The sequence below is a fragment of the Helianthus annuus genome, chromosome 5, assembly GCF_002127325.2.
Source record: "Helianthus annuus cultivar XRQ/B chromosome 5, HanXRQr2.0-SUNRISE, whole genome shotgun sequence".
Classification (NCBI taxonomy): Eukaryota; Viridiplantae; Streptophyta; class Magnoliopsida; order Asterales; family Asteraceae; genus Helianthus; species Helianthus annuus.
In genome coordinates this window covers 126085107-126111177 of record NC_035437.2, presented here as the reverse complement: position 1 = coordinate 126111177, position 26071 = coordinate 126085107, and the positions used below count along the sequence as shown (strand labels likewise).

General features: G+C 36.0%; 2 protein-coding genes and 3 long non-coding RNA genes across 5 annotated transcripts; all 5 read right to left on the bottom strand.

Annotated features, from left to right (window-relative positions):
- Positions 1-1830: 1830 nt before the first annotated feature.
- Positions 1831-2387, bottom strand: LOC110941214 (histone H4). Its single transcript, XM_022182842.2, has one exon. The coding sequence runs from the start codon at positions 2321-2323 to the stop codon at positions 2012-2014; it is 312 nt and encodes a 103-aa protein (XP_022038534.1). The 5' UTR covers positions 2324-2387; the 3' UTR covers positions 1831-2011.
- Positions 2388-2797: 410 nt separating this feature from the next.
- LOC110941217 lies at positions 2798-3230 on the bottom strand. The gene is made up of 2 exons (XR_002593922.2): positions 3160-3230; positions 2798-3046 (listed from the first exon to the last, which is right to left on the bottom strand). It is a non-coding gene; the product is annotated as an uncharacterized LOC110941217 (long non-coding RNA).
- A 4696-nt stretch (positions 3231-7926) lies between these two features.
- Positions 7927-11039, bottom strand: LOC110941218 (protein ORANGE, chloroplastic). The gene is made up of 5 exons (XM_022182844.2): positions 10721-11039; positions 10458-10572; positions 9435-9551; positions 8482-9361; positions 7927-8409 (listed from the first exon to the last, which is right to left on the bottom strand). Exons 1-4 carry the CDS (start codon positions 10933-10935, stop codon positions 9230-9232), a joined length of 579 nt encoding a protein of 192 aa, XP_022038536.1. The 5' UTR covers positions 10936-11039; the 3' UTR covers positions 7927-8409; positions 8482-9229.
- A 6329-nt stretch (positions 11040-17368) lies between these two features.
- On the bottom strand, positions 17369-18929 carry LOC118492265. Its single transcript, XR_004892913.1, has 3 exons — positions 18689-18929; positions 17845-17926; positions 17369-17409 (listed from the first exon to the last, which is right to left on the bottom strand). It is a non-coding gene; the product is annotated as an uncharacterized LOC118492265 (long non-coding RNA).
- A 4596-nt stretch (positions 18930-23525) lies between these two features.
- Positions 23526-25117, bottom strand: LOC118492264. The gene is made up of 3 exons (XR_004892912.1): positions 24853-25117; positions 24002-24083; positions 23526-23566 (listed from the first exon to the last, which is right to left on the bottom strand). It is a non-coding gene; the product is annotated as an uncharacterized LOC118492264 (long non-coding RNA).
- Between the last annotated feature and the right edge of the window lie 954 nt (positions 25118-26071).

The following is a 26071-nucleotide window of genomic DNA, read 5'->3' as shown; positions in this document are numbered from 1 at the left end:
AACAAAGAAGACGTCTTCAACTTCGTTCGATATCTCATTCGTGCGCATGTAATAAGTGTAATTTTTTTCGATAAGAATGTTTTCAAGTTTTTGCATCGGAGAGTTACCTACATTTTTTTCGGCGTTGATCTTCTGAACAGCGTTGTGTATATCTTTCGGAATAAGCTTTCTAGCCGGATTGTTTTTTGTCAGCGTTCGCCAAATACTTTGGTTGCGAATATCTTGCTCTGCCAACTCCTTAACCAGTTTTTTGTCCTCCGAAGAAAGCCTTCTCGCATACGCGTGACCCTCGAAGTTTTCAATAGGAGTGTGGTTATGCTTCGCCTTCGTCACCTCGATCCTCCAAACACTTCCGGATGATTCCGAAAACCCGATCATCTCGAACGGGCAGCCTATTTTCTTGCTACCCGTTTTCCTCTGTGTAGCTACACTCTTATGCTCCCCACCAAAAGTACATTGAAACCAAATCTTGTAATTCTCTCCTCTTTTATTCGACCTCTTTGTCACAATGAGGTAACCATTGTCTTTTGCCGTGTCTTGTACCCAACGCACCATCTCTTTACGTGACGAAAAGGTCTGCGTTGTATCAAACGAAAATGTAACCGGGTAACAACCTTCCTCGTCAACAGACACATCCTCCGGCTCACCATCGTCACCGACATTCGAATAGACTTGATGTTCAAAGCTTTGTTCACAACCGTAACTCTGGGTTGGATAACACTCCTGCTGTACAAAGCTTTGCTCGCCACCGTAACCGAAATTTGAATAACTTTGATGACAACCGTAACTGTCGTTTGGATAACACTCCTGCTGTACAAAGCTATAGTCGCCACCGTAACCGAAATTCGAATAACCTTGTTGTGCGTAAGGGTCCTCCACAGGGGTATTCAAATCCAGCTGCACCGTGTTATCACGATAACGAATGCCAGAGACAACCTCTGTCTCCCTCAAGTTGGACGACACCGGTTTCTCAAACGAGTCAGAAATAGCGGTCCCCTCGTAAGAATCAGGAACAACCGACTCGTCAGAATAATCACCGAAAAGATAGTTACTGAACCACGACATCGTTTTTTCAAAAAATTTAACTAATAGAGCAAAGAAGATCGACAGAAAACAATTCGAGTGATGAATCCGTTGTCTGGCCAGTGATTTAAAGCCAGAATGTGGGATCGAAGCGCCGCGCTTTGGCCATAGCGCGGCGCTTAGGGTTCACGGGCTCACTGAAACCTAGTCACACTTTATGTCTGTCAGTCTGTCACTCAGTCAGTCATTCGAAACCTCGTATCACCTTTTGTCGCCCTAAGCCCCGCGCTTTGGCCAAAGCGGAGCGCTTAGGGGTGTGAAAATTATTTTGGCGTGTGGGATTATCTTTAAGTAAGTTGCACATTCATTTCTAACTTTCACTAATTGACAACTTTGACCTTCTTCACCTTTTCTACTTAATAACTTGACACCTCCTTTGGTTTAAATGACTTTTACGATTTTACACCGCAACGTGAACAAATTATTATACTTTTTTTATCTATGTTCTACTTATTTTGTGTACGTTCGTAAACTGTATTTGAAAGCAAGTCGGGTCAAATATACTACGTTTTCATTCGATTTCATTCGATGGCGATGTAATTTTTTTAATTAAAGAGTCGGGTCAAATATACAGTATAAATACGAGTTACTTTAACTTTAGACGTCGTCGTAACGCGCAGCGGGTCAAAATCCTAGTACCAACTTGAAAACCCAATTCTCTATAAATTTACCAAGCATTAATCAATATTAACTACACTTAATTATTGGTTACCCAAACAAAATCAAAAGCAATTCACAGTATCGCTATAGCTGAACGCTGATTATTGAATTGATTTCAAATTGAGCTGCAGTGCCTTCAACACAATTATCAAAACAATCAACAGTCAAACAAAAGAACATTGATCATAACAAGCGAACCCTTCGTTAACGAAACTTTCAATTTACACATAACCCTAACCAAAACAACAAAACATAAAAGCTAACAATTTCAACCTCCAAATCCATAGAGTGTCCTCCCCTGCCTCTTAAGTGCATACACAACATCCATGGCAGTGACCGTCTTCCTGCGAGCATGCTCAGTGTATGTAACCGCATCACGAATCACATTCTCCAAGAAGATCTTCAACACACCACGAGTCTCCTCATAGATCAACCCACTGATCCTCTTCACTCCTCCTCTTCTCGCCAGCCTCCTGATCGCCGGCTTCGTGATCCCCTGAATGTTATCTCGGAGAACCTTTCGGTGACGCTTTGCTCCGCCCTTGCCCAGCCCCTTTCCTCCCTTACCACGGCCTGACATTCTTCAACAACGCTGATTTGAGATTTAGTGGTGATTTGATGAATTTGAAGGTGTGGGAGAGTGTTGGGGTTTATAGAAGGGGGGAAGTGTTTGGTTTATTGAAAATTGGGGGTGAGGGGTTTGAATGGACGGTTGATATGGGTAAGGATGGACGGTAGAGATGGCGATCCGTGTGGTGTGGTTTTTTGGGTTGTGAGGCGTTGATTGGTGTAGATCGGACGGTGAGTAATACACAAAGTGACTCGGATTGATGATAAATGGAAAGGATAAAAAAAAGTCAGCAACTTAATCGAATTTTGTTTATTTTTTTCACCATGACCTTTTTTTTTTCTAAATTTTGTTTATTTTTTTTCACAACATCTCATATGAGATTTTTTATCTTTAACTAGGGAGAAAGCCCGTGCTATGCACGGTATGCATAATAGCTATTGTTTGTTTGTGGTAAGACGTCTGACACGGCCGGTGCATAACATGTAAGACAATACGCCTACAAAGGGGCGTGCTTAAACTTTATTAAACCATGGACCATAAGTTGTTTCCTTGGCAAAACTTGCCGGTCAAAAAGAAGTGAAAAAAGATGTCTTCCAAGAAAAAAAACATGAAACAGAAAAAGGAAAAACGCATAAACTCTCGCACGCCTTCCTATCTTATTGGATAACACATAGAACAAATTTTAGTTAACGCATGCCACCGTCATCCCCAATCCCATCACCAGCCAACTGACTGCAGTGAAATAACTTAAAGAAAACTATTAAAAATGGTATACTATGTTTACGTATATTGCATCGAAAAGTAGTACGGGTTTTCATTACTAACACTAAGTTCAGACGGTATACCTTTCATGTGGGTCACTGTCAACTGTTTCTTCTGAATCCGAATCTGCATAAGCAGGCCTACGAAGGAAAAGCACGAAACATTTATGCAGGGACGGTTATCCAAAAATAAATATGCCCAGTTACACGGCGAAACCGTTGACCAAAAATACACCGCCCTCTTTGAGTTTGTCAAAGAAATAGTGGGCAATGTTATTCCTTGCGGTGCAATGCATCACACCTCCCTACCCAAATAAAGGTGTAGATTTTTGTTTCAAAATCAAAAGTAGAAAAGCGTAAGAATGTGGGATAGCAGAGCGTAAAAAACTACCTTTATGTCAGTGACAATATAGTCGGTGCTCATGTACTTGCCGTTAACACGTGTCACGTGCCATTTTCTACAAACCATTATCATGGTAGGTCCGTTGCTCCCTTCACAGAGTTCACTAAGGAACATATGGCTGCTTGTACCACCGTCGGACGTTTGCAAACTAAGGGGGCTGGCCATGGTAATAGAGGAGGAAAGGAAACTATGAACCTACAAACATAACAAAGCCGACAATCTTATAGCATAACCAAGGACTGTTCAACTGTCTACAAATTAATAATATCCTAATGAATGATACTAAATGACAGGGATATTCAAAGAGGCACAATAAAACAATGCAATTTAATTAATCTTAAAGCGACTTTTGGTATCCTAGCTTGTAGTTAGAGTTTCTTGAATTGGTTTTTATATGTAGGATGATTGTAACCAATTTTGGTTTAATTGGCTTCATAAACCATGGGGGAAGATGAAGAGGAATGAAGTTCAAAGGTGTGACTGTCTGGCGTCTTAATTCAATTAACTCTTTTAATTCCATTATTTTTTAGTTAACTCATTTGTGTTAACTTAAATTTATAATAAATTGTAAAAAATTAAAATAATACTCACGTTAAATGACCATTTTACCTCAAAATTAACCTCATTTAGTATTGTACTATAAGCATAAAAACTTGCAATTACTTAAATTTTATCGTCATCCTTATGAAATGCTTTATAATATATTATAAATCAAAAGCACTAAAAATTGAACATGGAACGATCTAAGGGAAAAAAATGGTACCTGCTTTAGAAAAGAGAATGGTACTGTTTGAATTCAGTCGTTCCGAAGTCCGATTAGATTCTGATGAAACACATGCGAGTCAATAAGTGAACTCGTGAGTGGGTATGAGTGTGAAAAGGTTCCCGTGTTTGTTACGGAGTGGCATTTTATACCGATTTGTCAGCTTAAGCCATTAATCAACCCATTAAGTATCGGTTACCATTAATGTTATATGATTCGATTTATTGGAAGATGTTTAAAAGATGAAATGGTTCGGTTATGATGAAGAAGATGATTGATGTCACTGTCTTTATTATTTGGATAATGAAGTATTGTTTGAAGGTTCGGTTACGATGGTTGACGTCACTGTCTTTATTATTTGGATTAGATAAATCATCCTTTATTAGTTGAATTATTAATGAACTACTATTATGTGAATTATTTGATTTACTTGGACTTATGGCCCTTAAAGACGATAATGAGAAGGACAATTATGCCCCCTGACTAAGGTAATTAAGTGTTGTACCATAAGTGTCACACCCCCAAAATCCACCTGCGGATAACACCCGCTTCGAGGGCGTGACTGACCAGGATCCAGCCACCAATTATACTGAGCATTTAATTAATAGTAGAAATATTTAAAATCCGAAGTAATTAACAACATTAGAGTTTAGATTCGGTAATTAGTTTAACAAAACAGCGGAAGCATAAACCAAAATAGTTTTAAAGACAGTTCATTGATCAAAACAGTTATCCCAACACACGGGTTTGACGAACACTACACTTCCCCAAGTAGCAGCTCCTGAATCGTTGGTTACCTGCAAAGCATGCAGTAAGGAGTCAACAATAATGCTGAGTGAGTTCACTAGTTGTCCAGTTTTAATTACCAAAAACTTTGTTTCACCGGTTAATTTATCCGTTTATACATGCCCTGGGGAGCTACCCCAAAAGTTAGCGACTAAACTGTTTTTCCAATACCGAACACTAGGTAACCGTTGCGTATCCGCAGGATGCCCCGATGTCAATGTTCTATCATCATTGACGGATTTCTGAGTCTATTAGTTCACGCCCGTCCCAAACCAGGGCACGGTGTGAGGCTGGTAAACACCTAAATAGCGCTATCAACTAATAACCCGCTCGCCTAACCCGGCGACTAATCGGTATTTGTAGTAGGGACTTGAGTGATAGAGTTTCGTTTAGTGCCGTTAGTTGCAATCCGTATAAACAGTAATTAACCAAAAGGTTTCCCAATACCCGGGAAGGAAAAGTAAGTTGTGTTCCCAATAACCAGGGAAAGTATGTAAATGGTATCCCCTTTTACCAGGGGATAGGATTGTCCAAAAGGTTTCCCAATACCAGGGAAGGAAAAGTAAGTTTTGTTCCCAATAACCAGGGAAAGTATGTAAATGGTATCCCCTTTTACCAGGGGATAGGGTTGTTAGTCTCGTGTCCCAAACCACCGGGACGCATGCTTTTAAGTTGTGAACTCACCTTGGGTTGCTCGGTAGGTTTAGGTTACTTGTCAATCACGTTGGTCACCACGTCCTAACATGGTTACCGGTATAGGTCAGGTTCGGTATACAAGCATTCACGTAAAACTTACACATAACTAACACGTATCAAGCATATAAGTAAACAGTGGGTTAATGGGCCGGCCCAAATAATTAAGCAGTCAACAGCAACACATAGTTCATTTAACAGATAGCCCAAGTTAACACAGAATGGCCCAATAACCAGAATGGACAGCCCACTCGCAACCAGCTGGTCTCGAGTCGCAACCAGGTGGTCTCGGCTTGTCATGCTGTGGTTGCGAGTCGTAACCGTGGTCTCGAGTCATCATGTTTTGGTTGCGAGTCGCAACGGCGTGATTTCGAGTCGCAATCTCGCGGTTTCGAGTAGTCATGCTGTGGTTGCGAGTCGCAACTACGTGGTCTCGAGTTGTTTTGCCTTGGTTGCGAGTCGCAACGACGCGGTTGCGAGTCGTAAGCTGTCCCTTTCACGTACACGTGATGATGCAGATGCAACAGTCCGAAATTGTACCATGTATTCAGACCCAGATTAGGAAACAACCAATAATGTTTCACTAACACTTTTCCTAAACTGACCAGCAATGAAAATAGATCAAACTTTGCCATTTTTACATCTTCAAGTCATATTCAAACAAGTTCATCTTATGTTCATCATTTTCTAGGGTTTTCATATCAACATAATCATATATTTATGAACCAAAATCACATGTTTTAGCAAGATCAACATGCAAAACATACATTATATATCCGAATCTTAAGTTTAACATCATTATTTGCAAGGAATAAAGAAGCATAGTATGGTTAGTCATAATCATTCTTGAACTACCATTTGTTAGTCATTTAAACATGTAATCAAGCTTTGTTCACAAGGGTTTTCACATATAGTCAAGTTCCACAATTCATCCTAAAAATTATACAAAAACTACTATCCAAGCATTTCTTAGTTCATAAGCATACATAAATCTCATGCACATAGTAACAACACTAACCGGTTGTGAAGAAGGAGGATGAGCCGAAAGAAAGGAAGAAAATGAGAGAAGATGAAGTGTCCGAGTGATCCGAGCTTTCTTGACCGAGATCCCTTGCTTGAATCCGAAAGTTGGAGAAGGTTGGGATGTTGTTTTGGGGTGTTCTAGTTGAGAGAGAAATAGGAGAAGTGTGTTTGTGTGTTGTGTATGAAATGAGGGAAAGTGGGGAAAGATGGGGTATATATACCAAGGGATGTTTCGGGTTGGGCTTGGGGTTTCGGCCCAAACCGGTTACGGCCCAAAGGCCCACTCGCAACCGCCCGGTTGCGAGTCATGGTCACAAATCACTCGAGACCTCATGGTCTCGAGTCGGGTTCCTTGTTCTCGGGTTGGGTTCTCGGCTCACATATAACACATACATATATACATACCAATGCACACATAACAAAGCACATATCACATAAAGATTCACGTTATCATTAAGTTTAGTCAGTCACTAGTCACATAATGTACAAACAAGTTACATCACGACACAACGAAAAGTTCTAGTTTTCGGGTTGTCACATCATCCCCAAGTTGAAAGAAATTTCGTCCCGAAATTTGATGGCACTCACTGAGGAAGCTAGTCAAGTTGTAAGGTTTTCCCGGTTATCCTGGGGTGTCACAATAAGCACTATAAATTGTTATTACTTAATTTTTGTAAGTATCCTTGGAAATGTTTTATAACCTACCACTTGTACACTATTAATTACTAGTGGGATGCCCGCGCGTTGCGGCGGGTGTGTGAGTCTATCAACCTCTCGTGATAGATTGTGTAATACTTATATGGGAAAAGAAGATGCAGCATCAGAAATGTTTATCCCGCACCTTGTCACTTCTACAAGTTGTTATAACTTATAAGGTACTAAATATTCACGCACGTTTGCTACATGTCCACATGCGAAGATGGAACATATACATGTCCTATAATCGCATTATACGTTTTATTATATAAATAATATAAAGCATGCTATAAGAACTTGAAAAACTATCAAATTTAGGACTCTAATAAATGGAACCATGTAGTGGGTCATATCTTGTTAATGATACTTTTTTAAAAGAATTAAGAATATTTTTATTTATTTTCAACGATTTGAACGTAAATACAATGAGGCTAGTATCACCATGTAAATCTAACTAACTATTTGTTGTCTAGTCATGCAACTTTTATAAAAAAAAAATACATGTATTGTCGATTCACAGCCTTAAAACTTTTGGGCTATAACAGGACAATCTAAAGGCTTTAAACCAATTCAAGTAGCTACATGTTATAAAAAGACAGCCAAAAAATCGAAACAACTCAATATTTTATAAAAAGACAGCCAAGAAATCTAAACAACTCAATATAATAACCATCAAAACCATCTCTAATTTTCAAGCCATATCTTCACGACGGCGTTTGCGAGAACTTCGGCTTGGAGCATCATAATTTGGATGTTGATTTTCTGACGGACAACGAGTTTTGAGTTTCCGCGATTTCAATTTCTTCTTCTTGCGTTTTATAACCTTATTTAAAAGCGACTTAACTGAACCCGAAATTTTACCATTTTCCCCAATCATTTCACTAATACCGGCAAGGCCATCACAAGCCTTGGCTATTGCATCGACGGAGGCTGCAAGTACTGGAGGTAGATCTTTTCCCAGATGCGTGATCTGCATGATATAACTTCAAAAAATCTGATAATAAAAATGAAATATATAATAAAAGGATATTAAAATATTCACCTTAAACAATATTGCATCCAACAATCTTTCTCTCAAACAACAAATCTGAGCAGCATCAAGAGCCGTTGACTTAAACGAAAGCCACCTGTCAGCAATCACTTCGACCGCAGTATCAGGATTAGACATAAATTCATCTTCACGTCTTTCATTATTACCGTCTTCAGAAACCGTCTCGTTATCATCGTTAATAGGAGCAACAACAATTTCGGTAGCTAGCAATAAAACGGGCCAATAATACTACATTTCTTGATTGTGAAACCCATACCACCAAGTGTTACCTCATCGTAAATCACCAACGGATCAATCTTCTTTTTCTTAAGGGTTATCCTAGAATTAATCGACTGACGACCCAACGTAACCTTCTGCTCATTAACATCACTTATAACATACCTTTTCGACTTTCCATCAAGAAATAATCTTCCGACCCAAGGATATAAACCCGCAACAATAACAACGTTAATTATTCCCTTATCTTGAGAGTTTTCGCTCAACCTAGATGAATCTTTTGGAATAAATCCATTCGTACACAGTTCACGGCGAAGTTGCTCACGCATTGCAGATAACATCCTCATACCACCAGCAGCCACAAAATATTTATGACAACACCTTGCTTCTTGACCCATTTCTTTGGCCTTTTTCCAGCATTCAAAAGCTGCGATTATCGTCAATTGATCACCATGGCCGCCATATAACGACGCCAGCTTCGATTTAGCGACATTTGCTTCCGATTTACCGGCACAAGCCGCATCTACTGCAGCATGACTTTTCTCCATGTGAGGCTAGTATCACCATGTGGGGGTAAAGGAGAAGGGTCATCGTCTAGCGACCATAGCCTGTTCCTGGCAAATCCATGTTGCTCTAGTGTTCCAAAATTTGCAAACTGCAATATGCACAGATGAAAAGTCAATTAAGTTGCTATAGGGGTATCAATGAAGAAACTTTAAGTTATATACCAGAGGAGGCAAGAAGGGGATGAATGATGGAAAATTTGGAAGTTCGTTGTCTTGTTCTTCGTTTACAATTCCAAGCTCGGCACTTTTTATTCTCTGTTGTATCCTTAGTCGACGAACCTGAGAAAAGTATGACATTATACAGTACTTATAAACACCAACTCTGCTGAAAGGAGCTGATTAACAAGTAATTACAAAGCAAGTACAACTTTCATGATCTTTTAAAGCACTCTTCTTACAAAATTTCCACAAGTCCCCTCTATAAGCTTTTTTTTAAAGGCAACTAAAGTCCCCTCTATAAGCTTTCATTGTAACACATGGAAAAATTGAAATAGGATTGCAAAAAAAAAAAAAAATAGAATTCCTCTATGAGAAATTGACATAATAAATCATCTAGCGGTCATAACTGTGACGCAAACCCCGCATCGTTTATCTATGGGAGGGATATTAGGTCATAAGGAATGAGCGAAATCAATACCAACAACACGTTTTTGAAGCCTTGGTTGTGGATGAGAGAAAAACTCAAAGATATAAGTGTGCCTGGGTGGGGAGTATTTCAAGATGAGTGGTCTTCTTCCAAAGTGGACAATATTGGATGGCATGAGAAGTTGGATGGGCAAACCTCATTGAGAACGATGAGTCTCTAAGGTGTAGTTGTGACAGTTTACACAAATCCACATCAATAGTCTACAAGAGAGATATCGGTTCATAAAAAATATCTCACCCCGAATATCATCAACGTGTTTTGGGCGTTAGGTTGAGTGGAACTAAACACTGAAACGTGTTAGGGGACGTTTTAGGATGGGGACCTCCTGAGAAGTCTTCACTCATGTAATCAGAAACAAAATCACAAGTTTCTAGATACGAAAGGCGGTTGTTACAATAATAATGTCCACCAACCAAAACATACCAGTACAATTAAAAAGTTTCAGCATCAATAACCTTAGTTTCTATTATCAAGTCTATTCAACGTAACATAAGAACACACACACCAATACATATCCAAAATTAGAGAAACCTGCTCACCTCCTCCATATGCAAAAATATCTCATTCCGACGACTCCTAATATTATCCTGAATTTCCTGTATATCCATTTTATCAAAGTCCTGAACTGTTTCAGGTCCTTCAATTATACAAAACCTGTGCCAATAATCACAACAATTCAAATTCCTTCATATCCATAATCACAACACTTCAACAACAACAACAACAAATAAATTAATTAACCAACAATTAACTGAAAAACGCACAATTAGTATTCATAAATAGCAAATTAATATACAATTACCCTGCAGCGTTTTTGGCCGCTGAATCAGTATCAATCGAAGCAGCAGAAGCATACATAGACGCATATGGATCGAACGATGACATCGAACGCCATCGGACGGTAGATTTAGGGTTTGTACAGAAATACCTGGAGTTATGGTGTGCAGGCGAAACATATGAACAAAACGACGGCGTTCGGGGATAGGAAACATTGAGTAATCGAGCGGAACATACCATCTCCACCGATCAGTTGTAGAAATTTTGTGTTTCTGTTATTAATTAACTTATTATATTATCATTGTCTATGTTACAGACAGTAAAGAGAACATGGAATCATGAGGGTGGAGCAATTTATGCAACATACCGGATCTCTATTGGAAAGAAGGTTGGTTGATGCCACCTAGAAGCCAAACCATTTTCACCCTTGATTTTCTTCTTCGCTTGCTTCCTTCATTTAAGAAATTTGAGAAGAATGCTCTGATAAATGTTGTGCCAAAAAGACAGGAAGGGAAAATAAATAGTGTGCGTCAAAGGAGACAATAATCAATTGTATTAATGTTCCGTCCGACCTTTGGCTTCCTCCGACTTCAATTGCATTTAGTTGCTGTGGTGTGAATGACGATCAGTTGAGGGAGAGAGGGGCATGATGGGAAGAAAAAGTGTTAAAATTGGGGATTTGTTCTTGCCTTTTGGGCTGCCATCTTAAGATTTTGTTGGAAATTACATTTATGGACATGCGAAATGCTTATATATAGTATATAGATGAATGTGATGGTTCATTTATATGGCTTTGGACACCACATGATTTATAAAAAGTTTAATTATTTTAATTTGATTTAAATACATATTTTAGAGTTGTGTGGCTAACCTAAATATAGTATCATTAATGAACCTTAAAAAATGAAGGTTGTAAAAAAGTTGATATAACTAAATTAATGAACCTTAAAAAATGTATTTAAGAGGCTTATAATGAAGGTTGTAAAAAAGTTCATATAACTAAATTTTTAAGTATATATAGATTCTATGTTACTCATATACACTATTTAGTCTATTTAGTTATTTACAATGCATGTAGTTTAGTTATTGCATTTTTTTATTTTAGTTTAACCAAATTACTTTTCTACTCTTAAATAGTTTTTTTAGCGAACATATTAATACCGTTTTAGATATATTTTTTAACTTTTCTTTTTCTTTTCTATAACGAGTGAGGCGATTTTTTTAGTTTTTTTTAACGAACCTGTCGATACTCTTTTGAACATATTTTTTAACTTTTTTTCTTAGCTAAATGAGCGCACCGAAACCGACCGAGTTTCTATCGTTTTCTTTTTCGTTTACCTTTTTTATCTTTGTTATTTACTATATTGTTTTACATTTTCTTATTATTTTGATGTTCAGAGTCGAGTTACGACGCAAATAGCATAACCCATTAGATATCTTTTTATTTAATTTTATAAATTTATTTATTGGTAGTCATGATGTGCTATACGTTCTGAATTTCAACCGTGTCCCTGCGCAACGCGCGGGTAACTACAACCCTAGTTATATATAATTTTAGAGATAAATATAAATGAAATAAACACTGTATTTTTTTTTCTATAATTTAGAAAAGGTGACTGACTATATAGATAACTTGATGTGAATGCTCTCTCATGCTATTATGCTAAATCCAAATACCCACATCCTAAGCCTAACTATACCAACAAATAAAGTTGGTCGGTTTGAAATGTATGGTCTTGTCCGCGGTTTAGTTTTAACGGTTTATGGTTTGGGATTTGGAACCAATCAGGTAAATCGAGCTGGTTGTTGGTTTTGATTATTGTATTTTTCAGTTGGGTGAGTTTTAGGTTATGATCATTGTGTTAAGTCTGCTTATCTATTGTCAGTGTCAGAGTTTGACCAAAACTTGCGCGCGCGCGGGTGGGAGAGGGGGGGGGGTAAGTCATGGGGCCAAATTTTTTTTCCTATCGCTATGTTTCGGGTTGACCTGGACGAATAATTACAACTCAGCCCAACGATCTTTAAGATAAATGGTAAGTACTTTTAAGATAAAAAAAATAACCCTCAACTTTGATTTATATATAAAGTAGTAAGAAACTTTACTTAAAGTTTAGCCCGTTCACATTTTTTTAACTCAATATGAAAATATATATAAATATTTTTTACTATAAACTTGGCAGAGACAGGGGAATTTTAGGCAAAATAATTGGCGGGGGCATACCTATATAATTTTAAAATTTTCGGACGAAAAAGCGGAAATATTACACTTCTAACCGAAACATTCGGGGGGGGGGGGAGTGCACCCCCGATCCCTTAAAAGCTACGCCACTGTCTATTGTGTTTTAATCCGTTATCCATTATGTTTTTGTTTTGTTGTCCAATGTATCTTAGTTTATTGTTTATTGTGTTTTTAGTCTGTTGTTCATTGTGTTTTTAGCCTGCTGTATATTTTGTCTTTATCTGCTGTCAAAAATTGTGTTTCTAGTCTACTTTCTAATGCATTTTTAGTTTGATACTCGTTATATTTTACGTTATGTCCATTGTATCTTTTATCTTTCTCAACGATTGTGTTTTTGTTCTCCTTTCCATTGTGTTTTTAGTTTGATACTCATTGTGTTTTACGTTATGTCTTTTGTGCAATACGCAACTGGGTTTTCATTTTTTTCTGACAAATATAACAATAGGTTACTCATATTAAAGCTAAAAAGACGCTTGATTTTACGGCATATTTTAAAAAAGCAAATGACGTATATAAAAGTTATGGGCGTTTTAAAAATGAGGGGGAGTGATAGCCAATCCATAACGGATCCGATTGGAGTGCAAAAAATCCAAGTCCGTAGATGTAAGACCCTTGGTATTATTAAGCGGTATTCGTTTAATCATACAAAAATAAATGTGTAAATATGAATACATACACTTTGATCAATACAATTAAATTAAAACTTTTACTATTTAAATAATTACAACATAATGTATTTGAGTTCGTCGTTTAAAAGTTACGACTAAACGACATGCGAAAGCTTGTATCTTGGTCGTGTTCGGTTCTTCGATGGGCGTGATCATCATTCGGCATCCGAGAACTTGCCCAGCTCCATTTTTCCAACTTAATATATACAAAAATGTGCATAACTTTTGTTCTATTTATCCGATTCGCGTGATTCTTTTTCCCACGCGATCGTAACTTAATTCTCCATCTCATGGAGTTAAAACCTGATATCTAACCTCTCAAAATTTTTGATTTTAAGCCCTCGGCTTTTTATTCAATTTCAACACAATTGACCCGTTTATGTTTTTTTTTAAAAAAAAACACAACTTTGATTCTAATTAACCATTAAGCATACATCAACATGTTTAACTCAAAGTCTTTAGTTCAGGTTTGTAACTATTATGAATTACGCGGCTAGTACTCACTCTATGCGCATAATTCTTTTGACCCATTTCGAAGATTTAAACCTTTTAAGTTTAAATCTTTCCCTTTTGCTGCGCACAATCCACTTTATACTTATCTAGGACTTACATGATCATAATGCACGTTCTTAAACGACTCATAAGGACCGTTTACCCGGTTTAGCGTTCATGGGTATTTTGGTCCATTTCAATCCTTCATTTTACAATGAAGGACTTCCACTAAATATTTGACTAACATTGCATATATATATATATATATATATATATATATATATATATATGGTAGAGGATCCTGTACAAAGTCCTACTTTTGTGAGAAGAGTGAGAAATAATGTGGTGATGACAAGTGTCCTATATCTAAATTAATTCAAAAAGGGTGAATTAGTAATTTTCTATTTCTTTCAATTAATTGATTAAAAGATAACTGCCCAAAATAACCGCCACCCTTTATTATAGGAATTCGAATTTAGGAATTAATCTACGAATTTGTGTAGTGTTATATAATTCTGTAGTGCAACAACCATTCAGAACTGTATAGTGTTATATATTTTTTATATAGTGTTATATAGTGTTACTTGGTGTTATATGGTGTTATAATATGGTTTTTGGTGTTACATAATTATGTAGCGCAACCATCAAAAAACACTATATAACACCATAAATTATTAATTCTGTAGTGCAACAACCATTCAGAACTGTATAGTGTTATATATTTTTTATATAGTGTTACATGGTGTTATATAGTGTTCTTTGGTTATATAGTGTTAGATGATGGATGCATAGTGTTATATAGTGTTATATTTTTCTGGTAGCATATCTATGATGGATGTATAGTGTTATATATTGTTATATAGTGTTATATGATAGATGTATAGTGTTATATGATAGATGTATAGTGTTATATGATGGATGTATAGTGTTATACGTTTCTTGCAGCAGTTACATATTTTTGTATTTTTAGAATTGAGGATCGATATAATTTAGCAATTAAATTTGAATAGCTAGTTTTTAGGAGATTAATGGGGGTTTTGGTTGTGTAGGATACGGTTACCATATTTGAAACATTGGAAAAGACACTATTGCCCTTCAATTTTACATAAGGTCCTTCTAATTTAAACACAATTTACATTTTTATACCCTATTGATCTCAACCATTAGATCAAATATCAAATGGTTTAAAACACTTCTTACCCTTCTCACATTTTAGACACTTTTTACCATATCCCTACATATATATATATATATATATATATATATATATATATATATATATATATATATATATATATATAATTATAAGTCTATATATACGTACCTGGCCCGGGCCAACAAATAGACCCAATTTATACTTCGCTTCAATTATCCCATATTCTATGGCGACGCAATTATCCAAATTGCTAATCGCTCCTGTTAACATAAGACTTGACAACCACATTAGTCGATATTGTCAAATGGTGTTATCATCACCATTTGACCCGTTTGGACTATATGACCAAACGTTGCATAAATTAAAAAGATGGTTTTTGATTTCTAATTTATACATCCAACCCATTTCGGATTTTACCACCAAATCCTTTTCTCACAAATTCTTTTCTTACACGCTCAACCCATTTCGGTTACGCCATGGGTATACTTTTAGCTTCGATTTACATTAGTTGACACTTGACCAAATTTCTATTTTTACCCTTTTTCTCATTATTAGACTACACTATAAGGTAATCTTAACGAAAACTCATAAATTCTTAATCATTACATGACTAATTTATAGTTTCGCCCTTTTTACCATAAACCATGGTCTGTAGGAACCGTTCGCGTAATTTAAATAAAATAAACAAATTTAATTTACTGATTACAATACAGAAATAAGAAAGCTGAAATTACAATACAAATTACAACTGAAATAAAGACAAATACAAGAAAAAAAGGGTAGAAGAAGAATGGCTGAGAGACACGTGTACACACGCTTCCCTTAAAACAAATTCCGAGTCTCCCAAGAGTACTCGTTTTGTTTCCCAGGGTACAACAGCCGAAGCAGCGGTACTGCCGGAGTTCGCCTACAACCCGAAGGTTACCTTGAAGAGAGCAGGATGAAGATTAGTAGAGAGAGAGTAGTTTGCATAAGCTGTTGTGTTGCTGGGTTTTCGTGGTGTGTTCAGCAGCAAGGTATGGAGCTCTATATATACAGCTCCTGATATGAAACAGCCAAAAAACAAATTAAATGAGAGGTTTAAATTGCATTAAACGTCTTCAATGCAATTTATTACGTCATTTAATTCTCAGTCATAACCGTTTGACTTGGCAGTTTCGTTGCTGAAGTGTAACTGCATTTCTATTGAATGCTGAAGCTTCTGCGCGCGCGCGCGCAAGAGACACTGGTGCGCGCGCGTCCTTGCGCGCGCAGGTCTGCACGCTCATGCGCGGTGCATCCAACTGGCTCACTGCCATGCGCGCATGCGCCACCCTGACTTAGGACCATGCACGCGTGCGCCACGTCACCTGTGAGCCTCTACGAGCACGCCATACAGTCGCGCCGTATTGGCTCACTCTGGTGCGCCGCGCACGCACAACAGGACCCATGCACCATGCGCAACCGCGCACCTTCGTGCCACTGGTACTCGCGCGCGGACAGCCACGTCACGCGCGTCGAACCCGCACGCTACTTAGTCCTTGCAGCCCCTGTGATCAACCACGCGCACGTGGTCAAAAATTCAAAGGCGGCTCTCAAGTGGCTCGCGGCGATGCGAGCGTGCGAAGTGCAAAGTGCGCCATCAAAGCGCCTCATCGCCCACGCCACGCGCGCACGCGAGCGAGCGTGTGCGAGTGCGAGTGCGAGTTAGGGTGCTCCGTACCCTTCGCGAGGACACTAGTGTGTGCTTCCATGAAACAATAAGGATGGAGAGTTCCACCTTAAATACCCATTTAAGTTCCATCTCTCCTCCGATGTGGGACAAGGTGCTACTTTCCCTTTTGTTTCAGCATTCAATGTTTCAAACACCCAACTTTGAGCATCAATATCTCATTCATCTTAGCTCCATTTTGGACGTGGTTGTCACACCCCAACCAATGGCGGAAACATCGGGATGAGACGAAGTGTGAAGATTGCTCGAGACATCATAACGCTATTTGTGACAATAATTTAATAATCCAAATTTCATTTCCAAAATAAATGTCAAAACATTACAAGAAAAGCAAATAACAACATTGTTCAACATAACATAAACAAAATTGATACAACACTTTAAACCTAAACGTCTAAGTGAGTATTTAGGCATCTTTGCTATCCGTTTTCATTTCATCATCATCAACCTGTAACATGTTTAAAAATACAATTCAATGCAAAAGCAAAGGCGAGTATACAAGTTTGGTACGTACATAGCATAAGTTAAAAAAGTGTGATCAATTCCTCATGGCAAGCATATGATTCAAGATAAACCTTAAATATGGCATGTGTCTAACATATCAAACCAAGAAAACGCAATATGCTCAAGACATAACCTCAAGTTTACGGGCGGGTCGTTAATCCTATAGCGCTACATATGTCAAGGTTTGGCTCGTACGAAGTTAATGATAAGTTCAACACATAAGAATAACCCAAGTTTAAAGTATCAAGTCATCACGTATACAAGCATGTTATAGGAATGTTCATGTGTTTAAGCAAAATGTTCATGTGTAAGTTTGTTGATAGGTAAACATGTTACACCCCAAAAGTGGTAAACGAAAAAGGGGTTCAAGTATACTCACAATAGTTGCATTTGAAGATCCCTTGAAATAACGAACGAGTAAAGATTGAGTAATTCCAAGAGAACGAACGGGAGTGATTATCCTAGATGTTATAATAACACGATCAAGTTAATAATTACAAGTTAGATATAATTCCTAATATTTAGGGTTTACGAATTGATTAATTATAATTTATCTTGTTAATAAAATTAAAATAATTTTGATAACTTAATTAATTTTGGAGTTTATTATAAATGAGAAAAAAAATGCATAAAAGATTATTGGTGGTTAACATCATGGTTTAGTAAGGTATCTATGTAAAAAAAGAAATAAAAAAAAAACGTCTGGTTATTATAGGATTTAAAGGTTTTTTTTTTTAAAGAATTTTTTTATAGAATAGGATTTATAAAGGTTCTATTTTGTAACAAAGGAAAAATGAATAAAACTTAAAATCTCCCAAAAGTGGCCAAAACCGGATTAGTACTTGAAACAGATTATGAAAAAAAAAAATTATTAAAATAAAAAAGTTATACTGAATGTACATCCAAACACCTCCTAACATGTAGTAGTATAGGTCACTTGGCAATGGCAATGAAGAGAGTTTTAATTATAAAAGAATATAAACTATTTAATTCATATTATTATTTATTTAAAAAAAAGAATTAAGAAAAGAATTCCATTAAAACCATCCCATCCAAACTGTTTCTGTTTTTTTTTGGAACTTGATAACAACTAACAGTAGTTTAAAATGCCAAAACGATTAACAAGGAACAAAAGAGAAGGTATAGTTGTTTGTGAGTTACTGATCCATTAGTATAAATAAAGAAGAAAAGAAAACGACTTGATCGGATTAAAGAACATATACCGAAACAGTGAAAGAACGAAGGTTTCCAGGACTTCGAGTCTTTCCGACGAGGGTATCTCCGTCGTCTTCCCGGTCTCCGATGGTTGCGGCGTCTTGCGGGTTTCCCGGTGACTGCGACTGAACTCTGGCAATGTGAAGGTGGTTCGGAGGGTGTCAAACGGGCTGCAAGTGGTGGTGGTTGCCGTGGTTGTTTACGGCGGTTCAAGAAAGAAAGAGGAAATGATGAAGATGGAGGCTGATGATATGCAAAAGAATGGATTTAGGTTTTTTTTTTTCTACACTTAAGCACATAGGGTTGGGTTAATGAGCTTTAAATACATGTTGTTGGGGGTTAAATATTAAAAACCAAAGAGTTAAGTGCTGTAGAAGTTCCGATCGCTGCTTGGCAGTTTCTTTCTTCTTATTATATATATATATATATTTTTTTAACGAGGATATACACCTATTAGTGGTACATATCAAGCATCTATGATATGTATTGTTTATTCAAATACTAAAGAAGGTCATAATGCAAGAAACCACTTAATAGAAAAATGAATTTGATGATGGCAGTGAAGTCCGGCCGAAAGGCTGTTGAACCATTCAATTAATTTATTTATTTTTCTTTTTTTTTTTTATGTGTTGCAACTTAGGTGGTGCTAAGATGTTTATTTAATGAATCATCCAACTATCCATTTAATCAAGTTTAATATTATGTGGTTGAATGGAAAATTATAATTAAAACACCAAAACAACTTCAGCCACAAGAGCCGCAAGACTGTTTAGTCTTTTCATTTTCTTTTTTTTTGTGTGTGTGACATAAAAGCTTTGGTATAATACATATTGTTAGGTTATTTAAACACACAATTATTTATGAAAAGCGTCAAGTGGTTAGGTTTCAAACAATAAAAAAAAACATTCTAAAGGGTTGTTGTTGTCCGATCGCTGATCTTGGACAACTTATAACTTTTCTCTTTGTAGCATAAGTTGTTCATTTGTAAGGTAGAAAGGTGTTACAATGGTATTTTATGTATAAACTAACATTTTTTTGGTCTAAAATGCATATAAGACATGAATTAAAATGCTAAATAAGTATGTGAACATGATTGTCGTATTGTAAGAAATAATGTGAAGTATGGAAATGTTTAAACAAGCATATGTAACATGTAATGAAGCGTTAGATAAATATAAGTCTCGTATTACATTGATACGAACGAAATACGATTTTTTTAGAGAAGCAAGTTTCCAAAAATAGGAATACATGACTCGCTTGCTAAATAAGGAAGGTTACGAAAAACAGGGCGTTACAGTCTCCCCTCCTTTAGGAAATTTCGTCCCGAAATTTATTCGAGAAGAAGACATTAAAAGGTATTTTGGCTAAAAGAATGATTGACTAAAATTGAGATTTTGAAGTCTTTGGAATGAGTTGAAATGTATGAAACTCCGAAAAGTGAAAATATTTGATTTGTAAATGTAACTTATTTACTAAGGTGATTTGATGCGTCAATCATAAGTAAAACGTGCAGGTATGTATAGGCAAGGTTAGTTTAAATAAGTTCGAATAACTTGAAATGGAGAGGTATTTTAAAATATGTTATCTTAAGAAAAGTTTTCGTGTCAAACGGTTTTGGAGGTAACGACCAATTAACTAAGTGTGTTTGCGCATAAGTAAGGAATGGAAGATAGTTTTAAAAGCAAGGAAGTATTTTAGGATTTGAACGTTTAAACCGATTGGTTGTAAGTGGGGTTTGTATAAAAGACAAAGAATGACGGGGAATAATGGAGGTATAAGAGTGAACGATTGGTCTAATAATTGTATGCAAGTATAAGAACGGTGTTAGTATTGGATAAACGAAAGCGATGTGTTAAGAATGAGTTCTTGTCGGGGATAATCGGATATCGCGCGCCTAGCACTGCGTTTGCGAGTTATTAAAGTTTTGTATCAGGTCTAAAGGGTCTGTAAAGCACGGAATTTCTCATGGCACGTTTTACGAAAGTTTGTTAACATGGTGAAAACACTTATATATAGGAAGTACCAGCGGCTTATCCACCATGTTTTAACCATGTTACGTCGGTCGCGTATTCGGTGTCAAGTTACGTTCCGTGTCTTACCATACACTGTAGTACACTCTATGGTTCTCATACGCCTATCACTATAATCCCGTGTGCACCCGCGATTATTTTGATCGTCGCATGATCTGCATAGCTTGTACTAGTTGTGTATGAATCAGGGTATACATAAAAAGAATAAGAATGTGTACGTATAAGAATATAGTATGTAAGCAATTCAATACTTAAGTATGTATGGGACCCACGCAAGCGAATCTCTCGGATTACGCTCGTGTATAAGTACGAATGTATGAATCATGAGTATAAGCAAAATTATGAGCATAAGTATAAGTTTAAGTATGAATATACACGTAAGTATGGGTATCAAACGTACGAGTAGTATGAGTATACGTGTAAGCATGAAACGTAAAAATATAATTATAAGCCTAAAACGCATGAGTACAAGTATGAATACGATTATAAGTATAAGCATAAAATGCGTTGTTATGAATATGAGTGAGAGTGTGAGTACAAATACTAATGATTACGTATATAGTATTAGTTGAAACATAACAAAGTTACGTATGTAAGAGTGCTCAAAAGGTTGAGCATGTAAATACGAACGATATAAGTGAAATTGTCGCGATGAAGCGACAAAAACGTGTATGATGATATGCATGTATAGTTGTTTAAACGAAACGTTGAGTTTATTGAATCAAATTTAGATTGAGCTTGGTTTAAAAGGTAGAATATAGTTTGCATATGTAAGAGGATATAAAGTACTTATTGGTCATGCATATCGTATTTTGTAATGAATGGAAATGCTACCTTTGTTTTAAAAGAGTTTACGAAATCCGAAGATGGTCAGTCCCCATGAAGTCTTCTTGCCCACGTGTTTTGGAAAATAGGTGTAGGAAAAGGTCTTCGAAAAAGTAAGTTCGTTTCATCAAAACAAGAAATTTTGGAGTTTTTGTGAATACGTTGATCCTTGGAAAAGGGATTTATCAAAGGTCTTAGTGTTCATTTTAAAGGGTTTTGACAAATGGTTCGTTGATGTTGGAAATATTCTTTGGTAAAACGATCTCATAATATCTATAAGATCCTATAAGTAATTGAGAAAGGTTGGTTTGGTTTCAATTAAGAATGGAAGTCTCTAGTATGACGATATAATGTGAGCAAGTTTTAGTGATTAAGTCGAATATGAAGTTCATGGGCAAGAGTTTCGTTGGACCGATTTAATTGATAGGTAGCATTTCGTAAGGTTTTGGAGTTCGAGTAATAAAACGTTTTAAGACATGATTAAGAATCTCGTGTATATGAGTTGAGTGAAAAATAGATTGTAGAATAAGAAGTACGTTTGATAAAACAATGTATTTTGAAATCGGTATGAGTGGGTATTTTGAATAATGATAAACAATTTGGGTATAAAATATGATCGAGTTTGCATAATAAGATATTTTGAAGAGGCGTTTTGGTAACGATCACCTAGGTAAGGGAATCACCCCTAACTCGTTGGTGATGTTGTTTTTTTTTTTAAGAAAAGGGGAGTGGAGTTAATCGTCAAGGTAAGGAAATCACTCCAATCTTAATGATATGTCTCCACTCGTCGTTACAAGGAATATGAATTTAAATTATATGAAATCATGCATATATATAAATGTATGGAAAAGGTTCGATATGTTGTGTATGTGAAAAGAGAAATCGAAAGTAAACTCGAGTTTGAAAGATTGCATCGTATAAATAAATAATAGAAACACATGTTTGATCAAAATTTGGATGGTTCCAAAACGGAACTTTGACTAACCAAAGTGGTCGAAAAGTCTTTTGAATTTGAGGAGCATGCTTTGGCCTAATAGGTAAAATACTCTCGCCGACAAGTCGGTTAACGGTATTTACCCTTCCGGTTACTACATGTCCCAAATCAATCGAAATTTCGAGACTTGGCGGGATTTTAAAAAAAAATATCAAGGAGTGGAACTAGTCGCCAAGGTGCGGGTTTCACCCCTAACTTGACGATTTCGTATCCTAAGTGTGGTTGGTACTCGTCGGGTCAAAATTTAGTTTCGACATGTTGACAAGGGTCCACTAGAATTTGAAATTTGAGATTTACCATTAAGATGTGGATTTCACTCCTAGCTTAATGGCGATATCTCGTGTAAAAAGAAGAATAGATAGATTGAGAGTCGTTCACCAAATTGTGGGTTTCACGCCTATTTTGGTGAATTCGTCTCATTTGTATAATGCGAGTGTTTACGGATTTAGAATAGTCGAGTAAAATGCATGAGGGAAAGAGTATGTTAAAGGAATAAACAAACAAATTTAAACGCACAATGAAGCATATTAAGAATAGCACATAATGAATGGGACAATAAAACATGTATTAGAACATAATAAAGCAAATATAGCATGCCAAGTGTTAACACATAAGCGACATATATGCTTAAAAGATCAAAAGAGAATAAATAAGAACAAATAAGGTAGCTTGCAAGTAGTTTCAAGTAAAATATAAGAATAAAGCTCTAAAACTATAGACTAGGCTAAAGCATTCCTACTTTCCCTAATTCCCTATAGTTATGGCTCTGATACCAATCTGTCACACCCCAACCAATGGCGGAAACATCGGGATGAGACGAAGTGTGAAGATTGCTCGAGACATCATAACGCTATTTGTGACAATAATTTAATAATCCAAATTTCATTTCCAAAATAAATGTCAAAACATTACAAGAAAAGCAAATAACAACATTGTTCAACATAACATAAACAAAATTGATACAACACTTTAAACCTAAACGTCTAAGTGAGTATTTAGGCATCTTTGCTATCCGTTTTCATTTCATCATCATCAACCTGTAACATGTTTAAAAATACAATTCAATGCAAAAGCAAAGGCGAGTATACAAGTTTGGTACGTACATAGCATAAGTTAAAAAAGTGTGATCAATTCCTCATGGCAAGCATATGATTCAAGATAAACCTTAAATATGGCATGTGTCTAACATATCAAACCAAGAAAACGCAATATGCTCAAGACATAACCTCAAGTTTACGGGCGGGTCGTTAATCCTATAGCGCTACATATGTCAAGGTTTGGCTCGTACGAAGTTAATGATAAGTTCAACACATAAGAATAACCCAAGTTTAAAGTATCAAGTCATCACGTATACAAGCATGTTATAGGAATGTTCATGTGTTTAAGCAAAATGTTCATGTGTAAGTTTGTTGATAGGTAAACATGTTACACCCCAAAAGTGGTAAACGAAAAAGGGGTTCAAGTATACTCACAATAGTTGCATTTGAAGATCCCTTGAAATAACGAACGAGTAAAGATTGAGTAATTCCAAGAGAACGAACGGGAGTGATTATCCTAGATGTTATAATAACACGATCAAGTTAATAATTACAAGTTAGATATAATTCCTAATATTTAGGGTTTACGAATTGATTAATTATAATTTATCTTGTTAATAAAATTAAAATAATTTTGATAACTTAATTAATTTTGGAGTTTATTATAAATGAGAAAAAAAAAATGCATAAAAGATTATTGGTGGTTAACATCATGGTTTAGTAAGGTATCTATGTAAAAAAAGAAATAAAAAAAAACGTCTGGTTATTATAGGATTTAAAGGTTTTTTTTTTTTAAAGAATTTTTTTATAGAATAGGATTTATAAAGGTTCTATTTTGTAACAAAGGAAAAATGAATAAAACTTAAAATCTCCCAAAAGTGGCCAAAACCGGATTAGTACTTGAAACACATTATGAAAAAAACAAAAAAAATTATTAAAATAAAAAAGTTATACTGAATGTACATCCAAACACCTCCTAACATGTAGTAGTATAGGTCACTTGGCAATGGCAATGAAGAGAGTTTTAATTATAAAAGAATATAAACTATTTAATTCATATTATTATTTATTTAAAAAAAAGAATTAAGAAAAGAATTCCATTAAAACCATCCCATCCAAACTGTTTCTGTTTTTTTTTGGAACTTGATAACAACTAACAGTAGTTTAAAATGCCAAAACGATTAACAAGGAACAAAAGAGAAGGTATAGTTGTTTGTGAGTTACTGATCCATTAGTATAAATAAAGAAGAAAAGAAAACGACTTGATCGGATTAAAGAACATATACCGAAACAGTGAAAGAACGAAGGTTTCCAGGACTTCGAGTCTTTCCGACGAGGGTATCTCCGTCGTCTTCCCGGTCTCCGATGGTTGCGGCGTCTTGCGGGTTTCCCGGTGACTGCGACTGAACTCTGGCAATGTGAAGGTGGTTCGGAGGGTGTCAAACGGGCTGCAAGTGGTGGTGGTTGCCGTGGTTGTTTACGGCGGTTCAAGAAAGAAAGAGGAAATGATGAAGATGGAGGCTGATGATATGCAAAAGAATGGATTTAGGTTTTTTTTTTCTACACTTAAGCACATAGGGTTGGGTTAATGAGCTTTAAATACATGTTGTTGGGGGTTAAATATTAAAAACCAAAGAGTTAAGTGCTGTAGAAGTTCCGATCGCTGCTTGGCAGTTTCTTTCTTCTTATTATATATATATATATTTTTTTAACGAGGATATACACCTATTAGTGGTACATATCAAGCATCTATGATATGTATTGTTTATTCAAATACTAAAGAAGGTCATAATGCAAGAAACCACTTAATAGAAAAATGAATTTGATGATGGCAGTGAAGTCCGGCCGAAAGGCTGTTGAACCATTCAATTAATTTATTTATTTTTCTTTTTTTTTTATGTGTTGCAACTTAGGTGGTGCTAAGATGTTTATTTAATGAATCATCCAACTATCCATTTAATCAAGTTTAATATTATGTGGTTGAATGGAAAATTATAATTAAAACACCAAAACAACTTCAGCCACAAGAGCCGCAAGACTGTTTAGTCTTTTCATTTTCTTTTTTTTTGTGTGTGTGACATAAAAGCTTTGGTATAATACATATTGTTAGGTTATTTAAACACACAATTATTTATGAAAAGCGTCAAGTGGTTAGGTTTCAAACAATAAAAAAAAACATTCTAAAGGGTTGTTGTTGTCCGATCGCTGATCTTGGACAACTTATAACTTTTCTCTTTGTAGCATAAGTTGTTCATTTGTAAGGTAGAAAGGTGTTACAATGGTATTTTATGTATAAACTAACATTTTTTTGGTCTAAAATGCATATAAGACATGAATTAAAATGCTAAATAAGTATGTGAACATGATTGTCGTATTGTAAGAAATAATGTGAAGTATGGAAATGTTTAAACAAGCATATGTAACATGTAATGAAGCGTTAGATAAATATAAGTCTCGTATTACATTGATACGAACGAAATACGATTTTTTTAGAGAAGCAAGTTT

Bases quoted from the DNA above. Each gene is read 5' to 3' on its own strand.
- LOC110941214 (XM_022182842.2), bottom strand. From the start codon at position 2,323: ATGTCAGGCCGTGGTAAGGGAGGAAAGGGGCTGGGCAAGGGCGGAGCA.
- LOC110941218 (XM_022182844.2), bottom strand. From the start codon at position 10,935: ATGGTATGTTCCGCTCGATTACTCAATGTTTCCTATCCCCGAACGCCG. The intron at 10,573-10,720 runs GTAATTGTATAT...TTATTGGCACAG, and splicing joins GCGGCCAAAAACGCTGCAGG to GTTTTGTATAATTGAAGGAC. The intron at 9,552-10,457 runs GTGAGCAGGTTT...TACTTTTCTCAG, and splicing joins TATTTTTGCATATGGAGGAG to GTTCGTCGACTAAGGATACA.